The 23,660-nt window shown below is 39.3% G+C and overlaps 1 protein-coding gene across 1 annotated transcript in view; it reads right to left on the minus strand.

Moving 5' to 3' along the window:
- Nucleotides 1-6,358: 6,358 nt before the first annotated feature.
- TM9SF2 (transmembrane 9 superfamily member 2) overlaps nucleotides 6,359-23,660 on the minus strand; it is a 64,889-nt gene continuing 47,587 nt past the window's right edge. The window contains exons 11-17 of the mRNA XM_003928220.4: nucleotides 22,446-22,565; nucleotides 20,442-20,499; nucleotides 17,333-17,492; nucleotides 15,220-15,371; nucleotides 14,023-14,134; nucleotides 10,185-10,356; nucleotides 6,359-7,058 (exon numbers count right to left, since the gene is read on the minus strand). Coding sequence (XP_003928269.1) covers nucleotides 6,991-7,058; nucleotides 10,185-10,356; nucleotides 14,023-14,134; nucleotides 15,220-15,371; nucleotides 17,333-17,492; nucleotides 20,442-20,499; nucleotides 22,446-22,565 — 842 coding nt within the window. The 3' untranslated portion in view covers nucleotides 6,359-6,990. The remainder of the gene's footprint in view (nucleotides 7,059-10,184; nucleotides 10,357-14,022; nucleotides 14,135-15,219; nucleotides 15,372-17,332; nucleotides 17,493-20,441; nucleotides 20,500-22,445; nucleotides 22,566-23,660) is intronic.

Genomic DNA, 23,660 nt, shown 5'->3' on the forward strand with positions numbered 1-23,660 from the left:
TTTATGGCACCACAGCAACCAAGATGAATAAGATATGGCCCCCGTATCAAAGAACATACTTCTAATTTTACTGGAGGAGACACACCTAATAACTGCACTGTAAAGTACGAGGAAAATACCTTTTTCTTTCTTTCTTATTTATTTTTTAATCGAGACAGAGTCTTGCTCTGTCACCCAGGCTGGAGTGCAGTGGCGCCATCTCAGCTCACTGGAATCTCTGCTGCCCAGGTTTAGGCAATTCTTGTGCCTCAGCCCCCTGAGTAGCTGGGACCACAGGTGCACGCTACCATGCTTGGCTAATTGTTCTGTATTGTTAGTAGACACAGGGTTTCAACACGTTGGCCAGCCTAGTCTCTAACTCCCGACCTCAGGTGATCCATCCGCCTTGGCCTCACAAACTGCTGGGATTACAGGTGTGAGTCACTGAGCCCAGCCAAGACCTTTATTTCTAAGGGTTTTAAAAGGTTTAAAAAAACCTTTCCAAACAGCTGAGTTTTTGTTTGTTGTTGTTTGTTTTGTTTTGAGATAGGGTGTGCAGTAGTGCAATCATGGCTCACTGCAGCCTTAAGTTCCTGGGCTCAAGTGATCCTCCCACCTCAGACTCCAGTGTAGCTGGGACCACAGGCACCTGCAACCATGCCTAATTTTTTTTTTTGTAGAAGTGGGGTCTCACTTTGTTGCCCAGACTGGTCTCAAATTCTTGGACTCAAGCCATCCTCCCATCTCTGCCTCCCAACGTGCTAGAAATATAGGCATGAGCATTACATCTGGCCCCCAACACGTTTTTTGTTTGTTTGTTTGTTTGTTTTTCCCTGAGCAGTTTTGGTTATATCAGAAGCTGGAATTCTCAAATAAAACAATTATCTGGTTACAGAACACAAACCAAGCCCAGGAAAACCACATTTATCCTCTGTTGGGTAGAATTCTGCAGTTGCTCGCAGAGGCCTCGTTACGGTACCGACATCCTTGTTGCCTTGTGAATCTCCAGGCTTTGTCAGGTGTGGGAGCCCTGGGCAGAGGAGTGCCACCCCAGACCCTAGACACTGAGTTCCTTCTGGCTGGGGTCACCGACATAACAGTGATCCAAGAGTGAATTCCCTGTGGCGCTTGGTTCAGTGGATGGTTTTGACTTTACTGCCGAAAGGATTCTGGTAAAGAAAAAAAGAATCCTGTTGTTCTCACTTGATACAGCATCTTTAGAAGAAAGGGCATTACGATGGGCCCAATTGTGTCCTCCAAAAATTCATATCTGAAGCCCTAACTCCGAGTATTTGGAATGTGACTGTGTTTGAACATAGGGCCTTTAAGAGGTGACTCAGGTTAAATGAAGTTATATGCATTACGGGTGGGCTCTGTCAGTCTGCCTGGTGTTCTTATAGCTGGAAATTTGGACACAAAAAGAGACACCAGGGATGTGCATGCAGGAAGGAAGGACCATGTGAAGACACAGGACGAGGGCGGCTGTCTGCAAGCGCGGGAGCGAGGCCTCAGGAGAAACCAGACCTGCTGACACCTTGAGCTTGGACTTCCAGCATCCAGAACACACAAAAATACATTTCTGTTGTCTAAGGCACCCAGTCCATGGTACTTTATTATGGCAGCCCTTGCAAAGTAATACATGTATTGAAACAAAACCAGCCAGGAGTGGTGGCCTGCACCTGTAGTCCCAGCTACTTGAAAGGCTGAAGCAGGACTGCTTTGAGCCCAGGAGGTCAAGGCTACAGTGAGCCCTGACTGCACCACTGCACTCCAGCCTAGGCAAGTGTGAGACCCTGTTTCTTTTTTTTTTTTTTTTTTTGAGACGGAGTTTCGCTCTTGTTACCCAGGCTGGAGTGCAATGGCGCGATCTCGGCTCACCGCAACCTCCGCCTCCTGGGATCAGGCAATTCTCCTGCCTCAGCCTCCTGAGTAGCTGGGATTACAGGCACGCACCACCATGCCCAGCTAACTTTTTGTATTTTTAGTAGAGATGGGGTTTCACCATGTTGACCAGGTTGGTCTCGATCTCTCGACCTTGTGATCCACCCGCCTTGGCCTCCCAAAGTGCTGGGATTACAGGCTTGAGCCACCGTGCCCGGCCGTGAGACCCTGTTTCTAAACATAGACACACGCACCCCTAAAACAGATCTATATTAAAATGCTTTGTCTTGATATTTTTATCAGATCTGAATCAAGGCCTTTGGCAACATGAGACTCCTATGTGGTCCAGAACTTTGAAGCAACTGCATTTGAAAGACTTTCAGGTTCTCTTCACTTGTCACCAAAATCTGTTACAAATTTCAATGTGCAACAGAAGTTGTGTATTAAAACAAATTCAGGTGACCAATGTCTGAAATAGTTTGCTTAAGGAAGTCTTTAATCACTTCTAAGTGTTTTAAGGAGGGTTAACGTTACAATTTTTATGCTTTCATCACACTTTTAGGAGGGCTTTTTCTTTATCTTTTTTTTTTTTGAGACAAGAGTTTTGCTTTTGTCACTCAGGGTGAAGTGCAATGACCGGATCCTGGCTCACTGAAACCTCCGCCTCCTGTGTTCAAGCAATTACTCCTGCCTCCGCCTCCTGAGTTGCTGGGACTACAGGTGCGTGCCACCACACCCAGCTAGTTTTTCTATTTTTAATAGAGATGGGGTTTCACCATGTTGGCCAGGCTGGTCTCAAACTCCTGACCTCTCAGGTGATCCACCCACCTCGGCCTCCCAAAGTGCTGGGATTACAGGCATGAGACACCATGCCCAGGTGATTTAGATTTTTAGTGTTATAATTTCCTGGATTAGAAAGACCACATGAGCAAGTAATTTGGCATGAATGGTTTGGGTCATGGAGGGACGTGGACAGCAAGGGATGTGGCTTATGGCAGCTCTAGCAGGTTTTCCTGAGGAGGAACATGCACTGGCAGGGGACCAGACAGCTCGCTGCAGCTATCCACGAGGATGTCACTGCAGACGCCAGGGGTGGAGGGGGTGGCCAGGAGGCCGTGGATTGGAGGACTTGGAGGATACTAACTGAAATGGGCACCCAAGGGACCTGCGAAACTCCGCTCAGGGGATGAAGCAGTTATTAGGCCCTCCGGAGACAGGGCCTCTTGGGGAGCAGGAGCTGGGGACGGCGGCACAGGCGCGTTCACTTTTGTACACAATGGGCTTGATGTTCCCAAGGACCATGCAAGCTGTGCAGCAAGCAGGTGCTGTGGTTGGAGATGGAGGTGATGACTCTAAACGAGAGTGAAACTGGACAGGGAACACCAATGAGAAGCAGGCCATAGGGAAAGATGGAATAGCGCGGCAGCAACGCCCGCTGGGACGGAAGAGGAGCCCCCAAAGGAGACTGTGACCGAGGTGGAATTGGGAGGAAGAGAAGTGGGTAAGCAGCGTCTCCTGTTTTAACGCACTTCTCCAAAACAGGTGCAAGGCCACGACGTGTTTATGACAATTTCCTTATGCAAACGGTTCAGACCCAGACTATGAGAAACACTGCTTTCAGGACAAGGTGTCCAAGAGGGATCGAGTGTCGAGTCAGTAAGGAGCTGGTAAAATGAGGGCTGGCCCAGGTGATGGGGGCACTGGAGAACTCAGCAACAAGGTTCCCAGCAGAATCCTCGGAAAGCGAGAAGCCGACGGCCAAGCCAGATGCGAGAGGCAAGGAGAACAGGGAGAAACCGGTCCGACGAGTTGTTTTCATTAAACAAACAAACAAAACGAGCAGATAGTTGGACGTGTTTTAAAATGTAAAGCATAGAGAGGGAGAGTTTGAACACACAGAAGGGAAAATAAAGACGAAAGACGGAAGAAAGCGGGGTGAAGCTGTAAGTAGGTGCAAAGTGAAGGCGCAGTTGGAGAAACTGGGAGACACCAGGGAGCCTGGGTGGCCTTCTTGATGTGCGAGGCCAGGAAGCAGCTGCAGGCAGAACGGTGCCCTTGGCCAGCGCGCAGGACCGCCGTGTAGCACGGCTGGGTTTCTCTCCCATTTCTCCATCACGAAAACACGGCAGTTACCTGGTTTCTCGGTCTCGGCGACACGTCCCCCTCTTTCGCAGCTGCCTGCGGCTCTCATGGCTCACGAAGCCTTCTCCCCGGGGTTCGTGGCCACTGGGGTCTCACAACATGCACAACACAACTGATTCTGTCCTGGGCTCTGCTCAAACGAACGAGACGAGCCCCGGCTCCTAACCGCCTGCTGTGCCGGCGGCGGCTTTCCTGGAGAACTTCCTGGGCGAGCCGCAGCAGCGCACCCCTCAGGACGGGCGGGATCCAAGCCCTGGAGAGGGCTCTTTTCTTCCCCGCTCTCCTCGCTTGGTTCGTCTTCCTTGTCAGTGTCTCCTTCCTCGGCTTTGCTCCCTCCTAAGTCTTTTCCTTTAACCTTCCAGTTTCATTTTCCCAATTGCCTCTCCACTGTTTACGTGTGAAATGCGGTTACTTCAAAATATGAAGAAAAAGGCTGGGTGCCATGGCTTACGCCTGTAATCCCAGCACTTTGGGAGGCCGAGGTGGGAGGATCGCCTGAGGTCAGGAGTTGGAGACCAGCCTCGCCAACATAGTGAAACCCTGCCTCTATTAAAAATACAAAAATTATCTGGGTGTGGTGGCGGGCGCCTGTAATCCCAGCTACTTGGGAGGCGGAGGTTGCAGGGAGCTGAGATTGTGGCACTGCACTCCAGCATGGGCAACAAGAGCAAAACTCGTTTTCTTTTTTTAATATGAGAGCAAAACTCTTAAAAAAAAAAAAATTAGAAGAAGTTACACCAAATTAATCAGCTGACTTTTAAATCAAATCACTAAGCTAACTGTTCACTAAAGGAAAAATAAAATTGAAGAAACTTGGCCAATAAAAACTAATCTGATGTCTGAATCATGATTTTTAAAAAGTAAAACTTCTTTATTGAGTCAACCAGCCTGTGTCAACAGCTCCTTAAGAAAATAACAGTTGAGCTTTCTTATCTGGGGGTTTTGCATACACAGATTTAAGCAACAGCAGATCAAAAATGCTCAAAAATAAATTAAAAAAATAAAAACACAAATAGAAAATAAGAGTATAACAAGTATTTATAGAGCACCTACATTGTATTAGGTATTAAAAGTAAACTAGAGATGGCTTAAAGTAGATGGGAGGATGTGTGTAGATTATTTGCAAATATTTAGCCATTTTTATATCAAGGACTTGAGCATCCATGGATTTTTGGTAATCAAAAGGGTCCCTGGAACCAATCTTCCATGGATACTAATGGACAACTCTACCCATAAAAACTAAATACAAGAGATATATAAAATAAAACAAAGAAACTCTTCTATCTTAAATACTCAGCTACTGTGAGAGGTTAAAAAATGGCTAGAGCTCCTCCTTCACTCTTTGAAATGAACAGGTCTGTTTTTTTAAAAAAGGACAGTGACATAAAATGAATCAGTATAGCTGGGTGCGGTGGCTCACACCTGTAATCCCAGCACTTTAGGAGACCAAGGTGGGCGGATCACCTGAGGTTGGGAGTTTGAGAACAGTCTGGCCAACATGGAGAAACCCCGTCTCTACTGAAAATACAAAATTAGCTAGGTGTGGTGGCGCATGCCTGTAATCCCAGCTACTAAGGAGACTGAGGCAGGAGAATCACCTGAACCTGGGAGGTGGAGGTTGCGATGAGCCAAGATGGTGCCATTGCAGTCCAGCCTGGTCAACAAGAGCGAAACTCCATCTCAATATATGTATATGTATATATATATTCAGTAAGAGACCAGCAACATCATATAAGTGACAGCTACTAATTTTAGTTGTAAGTTTAATGACAGTATCTGATTTGCTCTCCTAAGCAGCAAGCAGAGAGACCCTAAAATACAAATGAATATGCTCACACATACAAGCAGACTGATACTTCTGAATCACCCCACATTTCTATATTCTACATACATGGATTTCAATTAGTCAGATGAATACGAAAGACAAACAGTGCATTTCTTAACTCTTAGAAGTAAGACTGTTTGTGAAATCTAAATTAAAACAATGACATCATAAAGATGAAGCCTTGCTAGTCACTGATAATGTATAGATAATAAAACCTGACTTAAAATACTGTATTTTGAAAAACAAGTCAAAACTAAAACTCCTTAATGACAACGTAAGGCCCACCTTAAGTACTTGTAGATTATTCATCTGTCTAGATACGCATGACTTCAACCTCCTCTATGGTCTCACAGTGAACATTTTAGACAACGCCTTAAACTGTGAAATTTCATTCAGATCAAAACTCAGAAAGTGCTATATTAACAAAATCCAATAAAATCTGATAAAATATTATAAATCATTTCAAAACATCCTTGGTAAATAAATTTGTATTTACAGACCTCCTTGAATATATAGTAATGATGCAATGAAGACATTTTTATAATATTTATTAAGATAACAAATTTATAAATTGAAAGACTCAGAGGCACATAGTTTAAAAGGCCAATACCATGGGAATAATGAAGTCAACACAGAAAAGTAAGAAGATATGAACAGTTACAACCAATACAAGATTTTCTTTAAAAGCCACATTCCCCTGGTGAACACATCATAGGAATCATCCTTCAAAATTGCCATGATAAAAAGTTATTTCCTTCAAAGAAAAATAATTCTTTCCGCCTTCCGAGCCTAGAAAATCCTATTTACAATGCAGTGTCCTGCCTTTCATCAGTATTATTTAATATGGCCTCCTCTGTTCTGCCATTAGAAGTATGGAAAATTTTATAGCTACTGTATTTACAAATGCACATAATATTTAAATTTGCTCTTCATTGAGAACAACTGAATATATATTTAATCAAATCACAATACAAATGCTTTATAATGTTGAAGACACATCTTATGGGGAAAGGTGTATGGGAAGAGGTGTATTTAGAATTACGTTGTTTCTGAAGGATTGCTAGGCCAATAAGTCTCATAAAACTCAAGGGAGTCACAAAAACAGGTCTTTGTTGATGAAGAATTTAATTTATTTCTGTTTTAACTGGACACACTGGACTTCTTCAGTCAACCTTCACCACACTGTATATTTTGGTAACAAACCAAAAGCATGCAAAGAAGCCAATTGTTCCTATAAGAGAAAAAATAAAATAAACCCTTTCAAAAGGAAGTTTCATACTTTACACAAAAATACAGATTTACAATGACTGGTTCCTTAAAAAAAGTCACAAAACTATAAACTATTACCCACCAGGAATATACTTCAGATCTATGAGCACATCTGAAAAACATACAACCATCTCAAATCAAGTTTCTTACAAAAATTGGTAGAAAATTTTTCTACTATAAGATTACCTAAGCTTTCTATAAGACACACATTGTTTTCCTTACTACATAGAAAATACTGAAGGATGTCAGCTGTCCTTTCCTATTTAAGAGTATTTTATAACAAAATGGAAAACACTACAAGAATTTTTTAGGGTATGATATGAAAACATCAACAGGTTCAAGGAATGATTAAATGGGGATATTTTCCAAGTACGGTTATTGGAAGTTATCAGTCTTCAAAGAACTATAATTAAAATAATTCAGCAGGTCTTTACAAAATGTTAAAAGTGACATGATTAGAATAATAACAAAAATGCATCCTGGCTGAAAATGAGATAGCATGGTACCACACAACAGAGCAGCTCTGTTACCAACTGTGTATATCATCTTGGGCAAGCTGACTGACATCTCCAAGCCCACTTATCTTGTTAAACAGGGAGAACTTTCTCTCTCCTCACTGCCTCCTCACTGTCCCCATAACAGATTGTTACGTAAAGTAAATGAGATAATTCATGAAAAAAATGCATGCCTTGATTTTCAGGTATCAGTCTAGATTCCAAATAATGTGAATGCTAGATGGGGACACTCTTTCAATGAGACAAAAATGAGGTTCAAAGGGGTTAAGTGACTGTCTCACGGTCACATGATGGTACCTGTGGCCGAATTCAAATGCGTTTTTTTCTGACTTCAAGTGTAGTACTCCTTGCATATGCACACATAAGGGGACAGAAATAGTCCTTGCATAAATTTTATATTTAAACCCCCAATGGTTTTCTCTGTTGTTTAAAATGCAGTAGTCAGAGACAGTATTAAAGGAGATTTTCTAAATCAAGAGACTATACATGGAACATTACCATGGGAAATCACAAACGTCATTATACCCATTTTCACTCTGTGCAGGTATTGAGGCCTTACTATGTGCAAGGCATTATGTGTGTTTTGGAGGACATACAAATGTATCTTTTGCATACGCAAAAGGGTTATTATTCAGGCTAGGGTTAGGGTTACTTTCAGAAAACCAATAATAAAAACATACTTATACAACCTTGTGCTTACTTGCATAAATTTCGAGATGACAAAAAATATTTTAAGATGAGAAAAGCCTTTAATCCCCATCCATGCAACTCTAAGAAACTTTAGTTACTTAATTTTGTTCTTAATATGGAATATATGTACATACTAAAAATGGCATCTTTCCTTTGGTGACAGAATAATTACTTCTGTTTTATAAAATGGATTGACTCAAATAAAATAAAATGGCATTGCTTTGGAGTTCTGAAGCAAATACAGACCACATCCTATTTTAGAGAAAGGTAAAGGGGTCACTACTCCCTTATCTAAAATGCTTCCACAAAGTGAAGCACACTGTAAGTTACTGATTAACTAGTTGGTTCAATTTGATGTGGCTCCAGAATTCAGATTATGAAATTTGTTTAGCTCTGAATGAATGAAAAGATAGCACTTTCAAAATCAGTTGGGCATGGTGGCTTATGTCTGTAATCCCAGCACTCTGGGAGGCCAAGGTGGGTGTATCACCTGAGATCAGAAGTTTGAGACCAGCCTGGCCAACATGGTGAAACCCTGTCTCTACTAAAAATACAAAAATTAGCCAGGTGTGATGGCAGGGGCCTGTAGTCCCAGCTACTCAGGTGGCAGAGGCAGAAGAATTGCTTGAACCTGGGAGGCAGAGGTTGCAGTGAGCAGAGGCTGCACCACTGCACTCCAGCCTCGGTGACAAGAGTCAGACTCTGTTTTAAAAAAAATCAAAATCAATAACATACAAGTGATGGTTAAGCTATCATTTTTCTGTATTATATGCCTGGAAAAAGAAGATATTCACAATGAACATTATTTTTGATGTGTAGGCTAGGAATAAATTATTCTATATATGCATTTATAGACACATGGATAGGGCTCAAAAACAGTCATTCCTTGTTTAACTGGCTACTGCTGTTTTACAGATAACTTATTAAAATTTATGGCTCTAGACTGAAATCTATCATGTAGCACCAAGACACGACCCCCAACCCCCCATATCTGATCAATAACCTGGAATACAGAATTGCTTTCAGTGCCTGAAGCCTGAGGGAGCAGCAGAGGCACTTCAAAACCCGACTCCAGGCTCTGAAACGCTAACAGATGAGTGAAAAGTAGAACAAGTTTTCATCGGAAAAAAAAATTGTTCTTTTCTTTTTAGCTCCTGTATTTTCTTCCATAACATGCATGATGAGCTAAAATTGTAGACGCATACTTTGCGCAGTATTACTTGTGACAAACAAAGGTGCTATACTTCTTTTTTTAAGTTCAGTCACTCACAAATGTTTACCAAGCACCCAGGACTCTGAGACACAGAAAACTTTTAACTAGTTGGCTAGACAAGATATATACATACATAAAATTAACACCAATATAATACACACTATATCCTATTCAGTGCTTGAATTTTAAAGTGGAGATAAAAACTTCTAGTTCTAAACTTCTAGATTCAGGAATGTCCTATTATCTTTCCTTGATACCCTCTACCCACTCTCAATATCATCTTGACTTCACCTCCTCAATCTCTACTTACTCCTAAGCTTAAGCCACTATAGCTTCTACCCTATTTCTGAAGTGGCCAAAAAAAACCCAACTGTGTGTACCTTTAAGAGGTTAACAGAGGAAAATTGAGTTTTCCTCTGTGGGCTGTACTGGCCCACGTGTCTCTGAACCTTTACCACAACTACGACCCTGTTTAAACTTCTTCCCTAGCTTCTGTTTTACCATCTTTATGCAACTCACAGGTGGGTAGACCCAACTATGCCTAGTTGTGTTAAGGACTAAATACAGCAGCACTAACAGAATAAGCCTTTACGGGTTTTAAAAAAGACAAACATTTATAAATTATTTGTCTAAAAACTTATAAAACTAATCACTTAAATTCTATTTTTACCTGTAAAAAGAAAGAAGATCAAAACCATTATCATGGTATAACCAAAGTACAGAATTGTGCTTGCTGTTCCTGTGATCTGCAGTTTTGAGAAGAAGTAGTGTATTGCATATATTAAGAAATAAACTGCAGTAAAGCCACTGGTTAGAAATGAACGCCATTGCCAGTGATAATCCTAGACAGTAAAGAAAAAAGAACAAGAATTACATTCCAATTAATAGGTAACATGTAGCTTACTAAGGTTCAAAGCAAGCATAATAAATGAGACAGCCCCCAATCTACTTTCTGCTGTCAGTTCCAGGCTCTTTCTCCTGTTGAACTTCACCCATTCCTCACTCCTCACTAAAGGTGCTAAGAAGCACCCACTGCCTTTGGTGGGGCTGCTTAAAAACTGGATAATATGTGGAAGAAGCTTAAACTGTTTATGAATAATAGAGCATTAGGCTGTATTTCAAAATTTATCCTTCCCAAAGAAAAGCAACGTACAAATAGCCTACAATTTACTTACATGGCTCAACATTAATATTACCTACATTAAAGTCTAGTCAACTTTGTATTAGGAAGAAGATTATTCTATTAAGGCCTGGTTAGAATCCAATTTCAGTTATTACTAACATAATTTAAACAAGGTAGATTATTAAAATAGCTCTTCTTGCTTTTAAGTGGCTTACAGCTTAGCAGAAGATCTTTTAAAAGAGAACACTTCACTATCTCTCTTGCCCTTTGGAATATGTGAAAAATAAATATATGAAAAAAGCAAACGAAGATTAGAAAATCCTAAATAAACACACACACACACAGAGCAACAGCTAATCAACAAATGCAGCAAAATTATAGGGTATAAGATCAACATACAAAAGTTGGTTGTGTTTTTACACACCAGCAATGAACAATCTGAGAAGGAAATTTAAAAATCCAATTCCAGGCCAGGCGCAGTGGCTCACACCTGCAATCCCAGCACTTTGGGAGGCCGAGGCGGGTGGATCACGAAGTCAGGAGTTTGCGATCAGCCTGACCAACATGGTGAAACCCTGTGTCTACTAAAAATACAAAAATTAGCTGGGCATGATGGCACACACCTGTAATCCCAGCTACTCAGGAGGTTGAGGCAGGAAAATCGCTTGAACCTGGGAGGTAGAAGTTGCAGTGAGCCGAGATCATGCCACCACACTCCAGGTTAGGCGACAGAGTGAGACTCCCTCTCAAAAAACAAACAAACAACCCCCCCCCCCAAAAACCCAAAAACCCAATTCCATTTAAAATAGACTTCAAAAGAATAAAAGATCTAGGAAGAAATGCAACTAAGGAAGTGGAAGACTAGAACAATGAAAACTAGAAAATTTTGCAGAAAGAAATGACAGAAGACCTAAGCAAATGGAAAGATATCCTGTGTTTATGCACCATTAGCCTTAATATTGTTAAGACAGCAATAATACTCTTCAAAATGATCTACAGATCCAATGTAATCTCAACCACAATTCCAATGATCTAGTAATTCCATTTTTGCAGAAATGGAAAAGTTAATCCTCAAATTCACATGGAATTGCAAGGGGCTCCAAATAGTTAAAACAATCGTAAAAAAGAACAAAGCTGGAGGACTCAGTCTTTTTGATTTCAAAATTTAGTACAAAGCCACAGTAATCAAAATAGTGTGGCATAGGCCTAAGGACAGCATACAGACCACTGGAATAGTATGGAGAATCCAGAAATAAACCATTACATCTATGGTCAATTGATTTTTGACAAGGTGGCCAAGGCCATTAAATGAGGAAAGAATAGCTTCTTCAACAAATGGTGCCAGACAACTGGATATTCACATGTCAAATAATGTAGCTGGACACTACATCACACAAAATACAAAAGCTAACTCAAAATGGATCAATGACTTAAATACATGAGCTAAAACTATAAAATTTAGAAGAAAACATGGGGGTAAATCTTCATAACCTTGAATTTGGCAATAATTTCTTTTTTGTGGGGAGTGGTGGGGTCAGGGTCTCACTCTGTTGCCCAGGTTCTGGAGTGCAGTGGTGCAATCATGGCTCAATGAAGCCTAGACCTCCTGGGCTCAACTGATCCTTTCATCTCAGCCTCCCAAGTAGCTGGGATTATAGGTGTGTGCTACCGTGCCTGGCTAATTTTGTTATTTATTTGTTTTTTTTACAAAGACAAGATCTCACTATGTTGCCCAGGGTGGTCTCAAACTCCTGGGCTCAAGTGATCCTCCCGCCTCAGCCTTCCAAAGTGTTGGGATTACAGATAGGTGTGAACCACCACACTCAGCCCTAATTTGGCAATGATTCTTAGCTATGACACCAAAAGCATAAGCAACAGAAGAAAAAAATAGATAAAACTGACCTAATAAAAATTTAAGACTTTTGTGCAAAGGACGTTATCAGGAAAGTGAAAAGATAACCTACAGAACCAGAACTGCAAATCACAATCTGATAAAAATCTACTATCCAGAATACAGAAATAACTCTTACAACTTAACAAAAAGACAAACAACCAAATTTAAAAATAGGATAAGGACTTGAATAGCTATTTCTCCAAAGAAGACATACAAATGGCTAACAAACACAAGTACAAATGCTCATCATTGGTGAATGGGGAAGTGCAAATCAAAACCAGAATTCGACACCACTTCACACCCATGAGGACAGCTGCAATTTTTTCAAAAATGGAAGGTAAGTGTTGGCAAAGATGTGGAGAAACAGAACCTATGTAAATTGCTGGTGAGAATGTAAAACGGCACCACCACTGTGGAAAGGTTTGATAGTTCCTCAAAAAATTGAACAGAAAGAACTACCATAAGATCCAGTGACTCCACTCCTAGATACATATCCCAAACCAAAAACAGGGACTCAAATGAAAACTTGTACATGAATGTTCACAGCAGCATTATTTACAACAGCCAAAAAGCAGAAACAACACAAATGCCCGTCAATGGATAAACAAATTTATCATTCTGCCCTAAAAAGAAATGAAGTACCCTACATGCCACAACATGATGAACCCTGAAAACATGCCAAGTCAAAGAAGATACATACAAAAGGTCACATATTATATGATTCCATTTATAGGAAATGTCTGAACAGGCAAAACAGACAGAAAGCAGACTTGGTTGCTAAGGCCTGGGGGAAGAGAGGAATGATGAGTAACTGCTTATGGGTATGAGGCTTTAACTAGGGGTGATAAAAATATTTTGAAACTAAACAGAGGTGTTGGTAGTGCGACACTGTAAATATAAGTAAGTGCCATTAAACTGTCTACTTCAAAATGGTTCATTTTCTGTTATGTGATTTAATCTCAATTTTTTGAATAACATACTAAGTTTAATAAAGTTAGATTTTTTTCGCCAATATATAATAGATTTAACACAATCTCAATCTTTAAAATTCAGTTCTACATATTACATAAGGATTCTATTATTTCGATGCTACCATGAATAGAACTCCTTACAATGTGATTATAGAAAGCTTTTAATGAATTTTCTTACTAGTTTACTTTTATTAAATTTTCAGTCTAAAATTTTTAAAAAATTTTTGATATGATTATATATTCTTTTACCTCAGGCATGACAGAAACATATCACAAAAGTATTCATTTTTAAGTCGTTTAAAAAACAACAGTGAAAATTTGGCACAACATACCATTCTTGGAAAATTAACATTTTAAAGTTTCTAATAATAATCTCTAACTAAATATACCGAACTAGGATATCTAAATCTTAAATTTGATTTAGGAATACAGGTCAATTTCTATCATAATAAACATACATCTACAGAAATTATTTCAATTAATATACAAATTGCAATACGCCAAAGTTATAAATACATACCTCTGCACATAGGTGGAAATAGCAAAGAAGTATAGTTGCTTCAGAACATGTAATAACCAAAATGATAAACACCAGAAATAGGAAGCCAAACATGTAATACATCTGGTGTGACCTATAATCAAACACGTCAAGATATAACTATAAATATTTTCAATTTGACATAATACATAACACAAACTTTTCATTCTTCTTGGACTAAAGGTTTGCTTTTTCTCTCAACTAACCAAACAAGATGAATTCTCATAGGCTGGGATGGTGATGGGGTGTGAAGGAGAGGAGCAGGAAGAATATGCCAACGTCACTGGACTTTGCCTTCCGCTTAGGGAGGCCTGAAACTTCTATTTATTCCCATCTGGCTAGTCTACTCATCTCCTGGTGCGCCAGGCATATTTGATAAAAACTTACTGAAAAGGCAGAGCCAACTAAGAATACATAACCGTTTCTTATCACATACAATAAAACCAGTTGAATTTGGAAAATTAGTATAACGATTGGGAAGGAAAGATACGTCCTAATCACTAAAAAGCTCACATTTAGTTCTAACTTTCTGTAACCTCCAACCTTGGTACTTTCTGTAACATATGTCAATGTGATCCAATAACAATCATGATGTAACACTACATATTTATACACAGACACACAAGAGAATGGCTCAAAATTACTATTATGAGTTTTTACATGTGAACAAGCAATGGGAGAATGAAGGCATCTGAGAATTGGAAAGGACTTTGCAGGTCATCTAGACCAACCCCTTCTCCAATCCTCTCCAAGTGCTCAGAGGATCCTCTCTGTGGGGCAGTACAGATTAGTTAGGAACATAAGTTTGGAGAAATTTAGGTTAATCTTCTGTCACAGGGCTGCTATGTAACATATGTAAATTACTGAACTTCCAAAGCCTCATGTACATCTCTGTAAAATGGGGATAACACTCATTTCACAGAGTTCTGAGAATGAAGAATAAGAATTAAGGAAGTGTAAGAATTAATAAGCCTTCAATTCATATTATACTAACTGTTATCACTATTGCTCATTATCCCACATAGAAAAGATAAAAATAAGCTTTTGGCTTTTAAGATTTCTGATTACTGGAGAACTGCTTACATTAGTAAGATACAAATAGTAAACCACATAAACAAACAAAAAGCAAATATTACATATAATGGTAATAAGAATGACAGAACTTTGTCCTTAGCTTACCAAATACTATTCAGAATGAAGAAAAGCTGTATAAAGATGCAGCCAAAGGGCAAAATCCCTCCCATGATAATACCAGGCAAGGGCTTTGTGTAGAACGACTGTTCAGGAATCTGACGTGGAATCTGATTGGTTCGAACTGGGTGTTCAATGGCCTTCAGTAAAGAAAGAAAGGAAGAATTCCTAATTATGTATCTGTCTTAAATATTCTTCTCTGTACAAGATTATTTGCCTGCTTTTCTCCAGCTTCCATGTTGTCCCTAATTGCAAGAAAGCCTAAAATTTCAGACACCAAACTGAAATTTTGTCTTTAGAAGCCATGAACCAGGTGCCATCAGGGACAATCCTCAGTCTGTCTACTGCAAAAAGTGAATACTGTCTCCAGCAGTTATTCACTGACTAATGGCTTTAGACACAGGAAGAAGTACACAGGAGACAAGAGAATAGGTGGAAAATAATAGCTAATAAAAAGGTAGAGTTAGGCTTTTCATTTTCATTACATATGTACTGTAAGAAATCAGCTGGTTCTGGAATTTTGGTCAATGTATTTTTATTTGGAGGTGGGCAATGTCATCTTTATTAAAATTGCTCATTTTACTAAGACCTAAGAACATGAAAACAACAATGAGTGGCTGCATGAAGTTTTATGACCACAAGGAGTTGGTGATATTCTCAACTCTTCTCTCTTTCATGACATACTACATGGTGGTATAAAAGTCACTGGAACCTAAAGTACACAAGCAGCCACACGATGGGGGAAGGGTACAGATGCAAAAATTCATTTTCTTGTATGAAAGTTCAAAAACATCCTTCTATAGTTTTATGATGATAAATCAAAAATTTAAACTTGGTATTTTCATTAAGAGCATACTTCCACAGACTAGATTATAATTTTACATGTAGATGCATGAGTATACAGGGAGAGAATCATTCTCCAATATTTACATTTTAAATTTTTTTTTTAATTTCCCAGGCTGATATTAAATAGAAATATTTTTAAACTTTAAACAGCAAAATTTTGGAATTTCAAGTAATTATTTAATCCATGTAATTAAAAAATTCCAACCTGTCAGTTCACTACTTCAGATATATAAAGTCATAAATTAAACAAAATGCCAAAGAATTTTTTAAAAATCCTTCAGCAGCCAGGCATGAAAGTACAGCAGAGGCTGTGGAGCAGTGCCAGCTTCTGCCAGGGACTTCTGGGTCCGTTCCTGCTCACAAAGTATACTAACCACACAGTCTTTCTTTTAACCCTGTGGACTCAGGAAAAGACAGGGATACTGAAGTGCAGTTAGAGAAGGATACTGATGAGATGGAAGAATAAGATCTTGTTTATGAGTTTTTTTTCCTTTTAGCCTGAGAGCAGAAGAAGGCAGCAAAGTGAGAGAAGGCTGACTGAGGGTGGGAGAGAAACCAGAGGAAGGACTGAAACCTGAGTATAATCTACCTGAGTATAATCTTCCTTAAAATCCAGTATTAGCAGGGAAGCAGATACAATTTATTTCAAAGCTACATATCACAAACATTTGCTACTCTTACTCTGCAGCTACTTTTCTTATAGTGACTCCTTAACCCATCCTCTTTGCTTACTTAGTTAAACTTTGTGCAGTAAAAACACTTATAGCTGGCTGGGAGAGGTGCTCACGCCTGTAATCCCAGTACTTTGGGAGGCTGAGGCGGGTGGATCATCTGAGGCCAGGAGTTCAAGACCAGCCTGGCCAACATGGTGAAACCCAATCTCTGCAAAAGTAAATTAAAATTAATAAAACACTTATAGCTAAGAGAAAAAATATGCCTAATTTGGGTTTAAAAAACATAACACAATAATTTATATATATAGTATAAATAAATTAAATGTTTTCATTAGTTTATATCAGTATTTCTTTCCCAAATAATCTATATTAGCTTCTATTTACTTAAGACACTTTGAAACCTAAGTTTACATCTGTAACCTCTCCCACACTCCTAAATAATACTGTTTTTAAAATATTCTATGAAATCCAGACCCTTAAGGACAAGTTTACATCTTTACACACTTTTATGATATCTTTTGAGATGACATATGCTAATTTCTGCAGCTAAAATTCATCTAAGTTAACACTTATAAACTTACATTCTTCTTAAAACCAAAGTATGCACCAATAAACGTCAGAGGCACAGATATGCAGAACCACAGGGCCAGTATAGCAACCAATGTCCCAAAAGGAATAGCTGCTGAAGATCCTTCTCCCCAGAGGATCAGATTCATTATAAAGAAGTCAGCAAATACAATCCTGAAAGACACAACAGGCTTTCGGGTAAAACCAAAGTCAAGAAAATAAAACAATAATATGTAATTAATATTACAACTTCTATGTTTCTAATATATATACAAAGAAAGTGGAATTGCTGCATTGCAGGATGTGTGAATATAAAACTTGACTAGAAACTACCCATTTGATCTTCAGATTGGGTTTGCCTGACTTAAACTCCTACTAGCAGCCTACAAAAGTCAGTTCTTTACATATTCTTATTACACTTGGAATTGTCAGGTTATTGTTTTCCTTCGTATTTCTTACTGAAAACTGCAGCAAGCATCCAGAGTTTGTTGGCTGTTTTGGTTTTACCTTCTGTGCTGTGCTGCTGACATCCACTGCTCAGTTTTCATTTGGGCTGCATGTCTTGCCAAGTCATGTATGTGAGTTATTTACATACTCTGCTTACTAAATCCTTGTTAAATATCTTGTGGTTATGTTCTGTGGGTTTTTCTAAACCCAAACATCTAAATGTGTGTAATTTCCTTTCAGTCTTTCTTCTGAATACATTTTAAAAAATATGATTGTAATCATACAATAATTATTTCTACTTACCCCACACAGCTTTTAAGTGTTACAACTTTCCCCTTTATTCTTTGTGTACTCTGTTTAAGAAAGCCTTCCCTAACCTGGGATCATAAAGATGCTCTCATACAGTAATCATGCCTGTTGCATTTAGGTTTGACGCCACCTAGAACTGAAGACTTTCTCCCTTCATAAAGAGAATCAGTTGTCCCAGCATCATTTATCTAACATTTCCTCTGGCTCATGGTGCCACATCTAGCACGCTGCCATGGATACAGGATCTACTTCAGTATTCTTCACCGTAGCAAACCCTGGACATCTCCAAACACCTTCACAATGCTTGGTCTTTTCATCAAGAAACATGGTAAATTTCTGTCTCTTACTAGTTAATAATCTTCTAGGCTTGTCTTACATATTCTGTATACTTTGAGAGGTTATTTCAGGCCTATTGGGTAGGTTTTGTATGAACAGAGTCCTCTTCCAGCATAACTACCACTACCATTAAAACGCTTAACTGGTTAATGGTGGTATTTAGGATCTTGGAACATTAGTTGATACCTAGCCATTTTGCCAAACTCTTTTTATTAATTCTACAAGTTTTACTGTTAAAATTTGTTGGTGTTCTTTATATACCAATCATGTCATCTATAAATAGTAAGATGAAATCCACCTTTTCGTTTCCTCCTTTACTGTTAATAGAACTTAAATAACAAGCCATGAAAGAGTATGCACCAATAAATGTCCCTAGTGTTTTATTATCAATGATGTTGGTTCTGAAGTAGAGATAAGATTCTTTTTAATACAAGGCAATATTTCTCTATTAAATTTTTTTAAAACCTGAAAACAATGCTCAATATTATCAAAGGTCATTTTATTGTATCTGTTGTAATAATTATATGGAGATGTTTATTTATGTATAATTATATGACTAGATTTCCTGTTATTAAATGTTCCTTCTATTCCTAGGTAACTACCAAGTCCCCCAGCCCCTGAATACTTGAGTTCTCAGCACACTCTATTTACCTGCTGGTAAACACCTACGCTTAAGAGCAGGATGAAGAATACGGATCAGAGAAGGGCTGATTAGAGACATAAAAGAAGAACCAGCACAGGACAATTTCTATGAAGCCAAAACAGGAAGGAGTTTCAAGGAGGTATTCCAACGTAAAACAATACAGAGAGGCAGAGAGAGAAAATGGTTTCTGGATTTGAAAATGGGAACATTATTGGTAAACTTAGAAGTTTCAGTAAAATGATGGAGAAAAATATGGATTATGTAGCTTTACACTGCAAGTGTTTACTGAGAAATGAGAAAAAAGGAGTACAGACTATTTTTTTCAAGGCATTTTGTTGGGAACACAAAAGACATAAGATAGAAATAAGAGGGGAAGATGCTTATGATCCCTTTTTAGGGGAGACATGAGCACATTTATAGGAATAAAAGAAGCATATAAGCATAACATATGAAGCAGGAGCAATGGAAGATGTGTGGGATTGGAGGGAGAGATGCCTGAAAAGCAAGATTCAGAGATTCTGCAGGAAATCAGTCTTGGTAAGGAAGGACACTTTCGTGAGTTGACAGAGGGAAAAAAAAGAAAGGATATGGCTTGAGAGAAGCATAAAAATTTGGATAGAACCAATAACTGAAAAGAATGTGAATCTTTGGGGGAGGTGATAATCAGAGAGAATATTTATCCCAAATGTGTATTAAAATGCTGCTGCCAGCACGCTTGCATTTCTAGCCTGCAAATGGAACAGTTCTGGTTTCTAGACTTCATCATCATCTTTGGCTTTCTTTATTGCTGTGGTCTGTTCACAGGTCAGTTCTTCCCCACCAGAAATGGGCAGGTTTAGGAGGAAGTGGGTTCTACCTCTGGGACCAGAATCACATCAAATAATTGAGAGAAGCAGTTCCAGAGAGTGAAGCGATTTTGTTTTGTTTTGGATTTGTGGTGGCTGCTTATTTTTTATTTTTGGTGTATATTACTTTACTTAATGGAATAGACTCTAAAAAGTGGCAATGCTTTGGATAAAAATGGGAAAACATAAGCCTGCCTGAACTATCTTCAGGTGAGGATTCCTTCCTGTGACTGGGTCAAAAGCTTTAAATGTAGCCCTACAGAACAACACATCAGACTGACCACTAAAAACCAAGAAATAGAAAGACTTCAAAGAGAAGAAAACTAAAACATTTTTCATGTCTTAAAGGTACTTCCCCAGATAAGACATGGGGTAATCATTTGGCAAATGTTTATAAAATGTTTACTTTTTACCCCTTTTCAAAAATTAAATTTACTTCCTTAGGTACATGATTTCGAGACACAGGGGATTAGCCACGGACTGAAAATGTGGGGACTGACATATAATTTTGTTAAGAAAGTAATTCTTGAAAAATTCACTTACCCAGGACAAAGGAATGATGTTAATAAAACATTTGTTTTCCACTTCTCACCTCCAAAGGCTATACAGAATGAAACAAAAGTGGTATAAATACAGACTTTTCTTTAAAGCAAACCAAGTATCTACATTACAAGTCTGATATTTGCCAAACTTTCAGACAGCACTGAGCACTCCTTCCTAGAAAGTGGTACTAGCAAATATGATGTGATATTCCCTTATTAAATAATCCAAACTTGAGACATATAACATGGGATTCCTTAGATAAGTCCTGCTCCAGAGATTCAGAGGAAAGTCATCACTTCTTTTCCCCTCACAACCAAAAGAATCCTTAAACCCTAAGCCAGTATCAATCAGTGGGCCTAGGTACAGAAAGGGCACATGGGATTCTCATTTATCTTGCAGTCAGTTTCAGAATTTGTTATAAAACTAGGAACTGTCAAGCCTTATGTGCAACACATTTAAATTAGTAGGCCAACTCCTCTCTAGCACTGTGGTTCCTAGGAAGTGTGTGTGCCAGATAAGGCAGTTAACTAAGAAGGGTAGAAGGCTTATGGCCGTTTGACAGAACATGCTTCCTAATAAATGTTTTACTCTCCTTTGCCTCTCTCCAATTTTTTTTTTCCAGTTTAAAAAATTCAAATACTGAAGTAGCTAGAGTAAAAAATGAAAGTACACTTCTCCCAGTTTAAAGTCAGAAATGAAAGTGGCTGAGATCTCAGAACAGCTGTGATTTTTAAAAAAATTTTAACATAGTCTATAGGCATGTTTAAGTGCCACATGCCCTAAAAGAAATTGGTAAAATTATATATACATATAAAATCATATATGTGTATCATGATTTGAACTCACAGTGTTTCTGAAAGAGACTGTTACGAAATGATTAATTCTGGGTTTACCAGAACTCCAGTCAAAATTCAAATAATACATGATCTGCAGCGGGGAGGCCAGCAGGATGAGGAGGCAGTAGTGGGAGGGGTGTGGATGGAAACAGGGGGTGGGAAGGCAGTGGGGAGACCTGCAGGATGGGAGGCATTAGTGGGAGAGGCATGGATGGGAACAGGGTGTGGGGAGACCTGAAGGATGGGGAGGCGGTAGTGGGAGGAGTGTGGATGGCAATGGGGTGTGAGAAGGCAGGCAGCCTGGCTGAGGAAGCAACAGAAAACCAGTGTGGCTGAAATCGTGAGAAAGTGGGAGTGCAGCATGAAGTCTTGTGTGGCAGGCAGAGGTCTGACTGTATTTTGTATGCATTCAAATACATATGATGACCCTAATCCTATCTCCTTTAGTCAAAGGGAAAGAAACAACTCGACAAAATTCACAAAAATTAAAACACACATACATACAGGGCTTCACATACTCAAGAGAGAACTGTGTCTGGCAAGGTCTAAGTTAATCTTCTACATGGGGCTGAAATGACCCAATCCCACCTTCAGGTTGCCCATGGAACTCCACTGTGTTTCACCACAAAACATTTTCATAGACAGACCCAAAGGAATCCCTGTATATTCCAGACAAGACTGTGGCATTCCTGAGGGGCCAACTCTGCCCCCCGCTGATCCTGCCAGCTGCTTTCTAAGCCATCCAGTCCCATCCTGGCCTTGCTCTGTGGCCCTGACCCTTTTTCTCAATGAACTTTATTTTACTTCTAGAAAGCAAGAACACAAGAGATTTTGACTAATGATATTGTGAAAGTAACTTCCCAGCTCTCCAAAAAACTGAGATCTTAGTTAACTTGGAACAGTTTATTTTTGTAAATATTAAAAGAGGGAGGGGATGGTGGGTAAGCAGCACAATTTGCTTGTTTCACTAAACATTTTCGAATACATAAATCTTGGGATAGTCACTCATGTCATAAAAGGAATCACTAAGCAGGCTCCTTTTAACTAAGATCAGACCCCTATGAGGCATACTGTTTATAGAGCATCACCATCTGATACCCAGGTCAGACCCATAGCTGAAGCAGAGGCCCTTCCTGATCAGACGCCAGTCACAGTGGGTTTGACTTACACTTATAGAATCTGGCAGCAACATAGCCCGCAGGGGTGCCCAGCAGCACCCACAGGACCACAGCACACGTCATCAGCGCTCCTCGGTTGGCAGGTGACAAAAACCCCAGGCAAGCGAAAACTAAAACACAAGTCATGAAAGGTTATACATGTTATCACTCTGTTTCCTTTGTTGTGAAATGATGGAGAAACTCATTTTTTAATTAATTCATGAAAAACCATGTGCTATCCTACCATGCAGCCATACTGAATCTTAGTAATATTTAATGTATTGCACCAATCTGATCATACATGAGGCAAATTCACTTTGGAAGTTTCTTGTCGGCGTCCAGAAGACCTCATCCTTCCTGTGATCAGGGAGGCTGCCTGGATGCTCAAGAGCGCATTTGGCTCTTCTGAGATTCAAGTATAGCCTTTAAAATTAACATAAATGATAATGTTCCCACTATGAAATTTTCCCACTTTCATTGAAAAGTAACAGGGTCCTCTGGGGGTAAAAAACAAAAAAAAAAACACCAAAAAAACAAAAACCTTACAACATTCAAACTAAGGGATATACAGAATCTAATCAGAGAACAAAATGAGGGAGAAAAATTTTACAGGGCCATTAGCTTTTCAAAAATCACTGAAGGACCTGGTCAGCGATGTGGGGAAACCCTGGCCCTACCTTATTCATGTGGTTAGCTTTGTTTGCTCTTCTTTCTATAAGCCTTCCTACTAATGAGAATAAAAATGCTATACTACATTCATAGAGATTCCCAGCTTTAAGCTGGGGCTCAGAAGTTATAAAGTGCTCAGAATCCCAAGGTGAGTAGGATACTGCCGAGAAGAGTTTCAGGTGGCTTTCTAATCCCAGCAGTAACAAAATCCCAACTGCTTCCCCCAAAACGTGCATGATCAAGCACATATGTAACCAAGCACACACACATATCTCTGACCAAAGCACCAGAATAATGATCAGCAGGAAACACATCAGTGTAGCTTTAGAAGAAGTACCAGATTTCAGCTAAGATGCAACCCCATGCTCTCTGAAACTTTCCTTCCTTAAAAGTTCACTTTTCTGGCTGACCCCAATAAAGACGAGACCGTGGCAGAAGACAGCTCCCTGTAAGTTTTGAAAGCAGTTTATCTTCAAGCATTCGTTCTGCTCTAAGTCTAGTTTGGTTCTCTGGCATCCAGTGCCTTCACACTACCCTCTGTCCAAACCTTTTGTAAG

Source organism: Saimiri boliviensis, chromosome 16 (assembly GCF_048565385.1).
Source record: "Saimiri boliviensis isolate mSaiBol1 chromosome 16, mSaiBol1.pri, whole genome shotgun sequence".
Lineage (NCBI taxonomy): Eukaryota > Metazoa > Chordata > Mammalia > Primates > Cebidae > Saimiri > Saimiri boliviensis.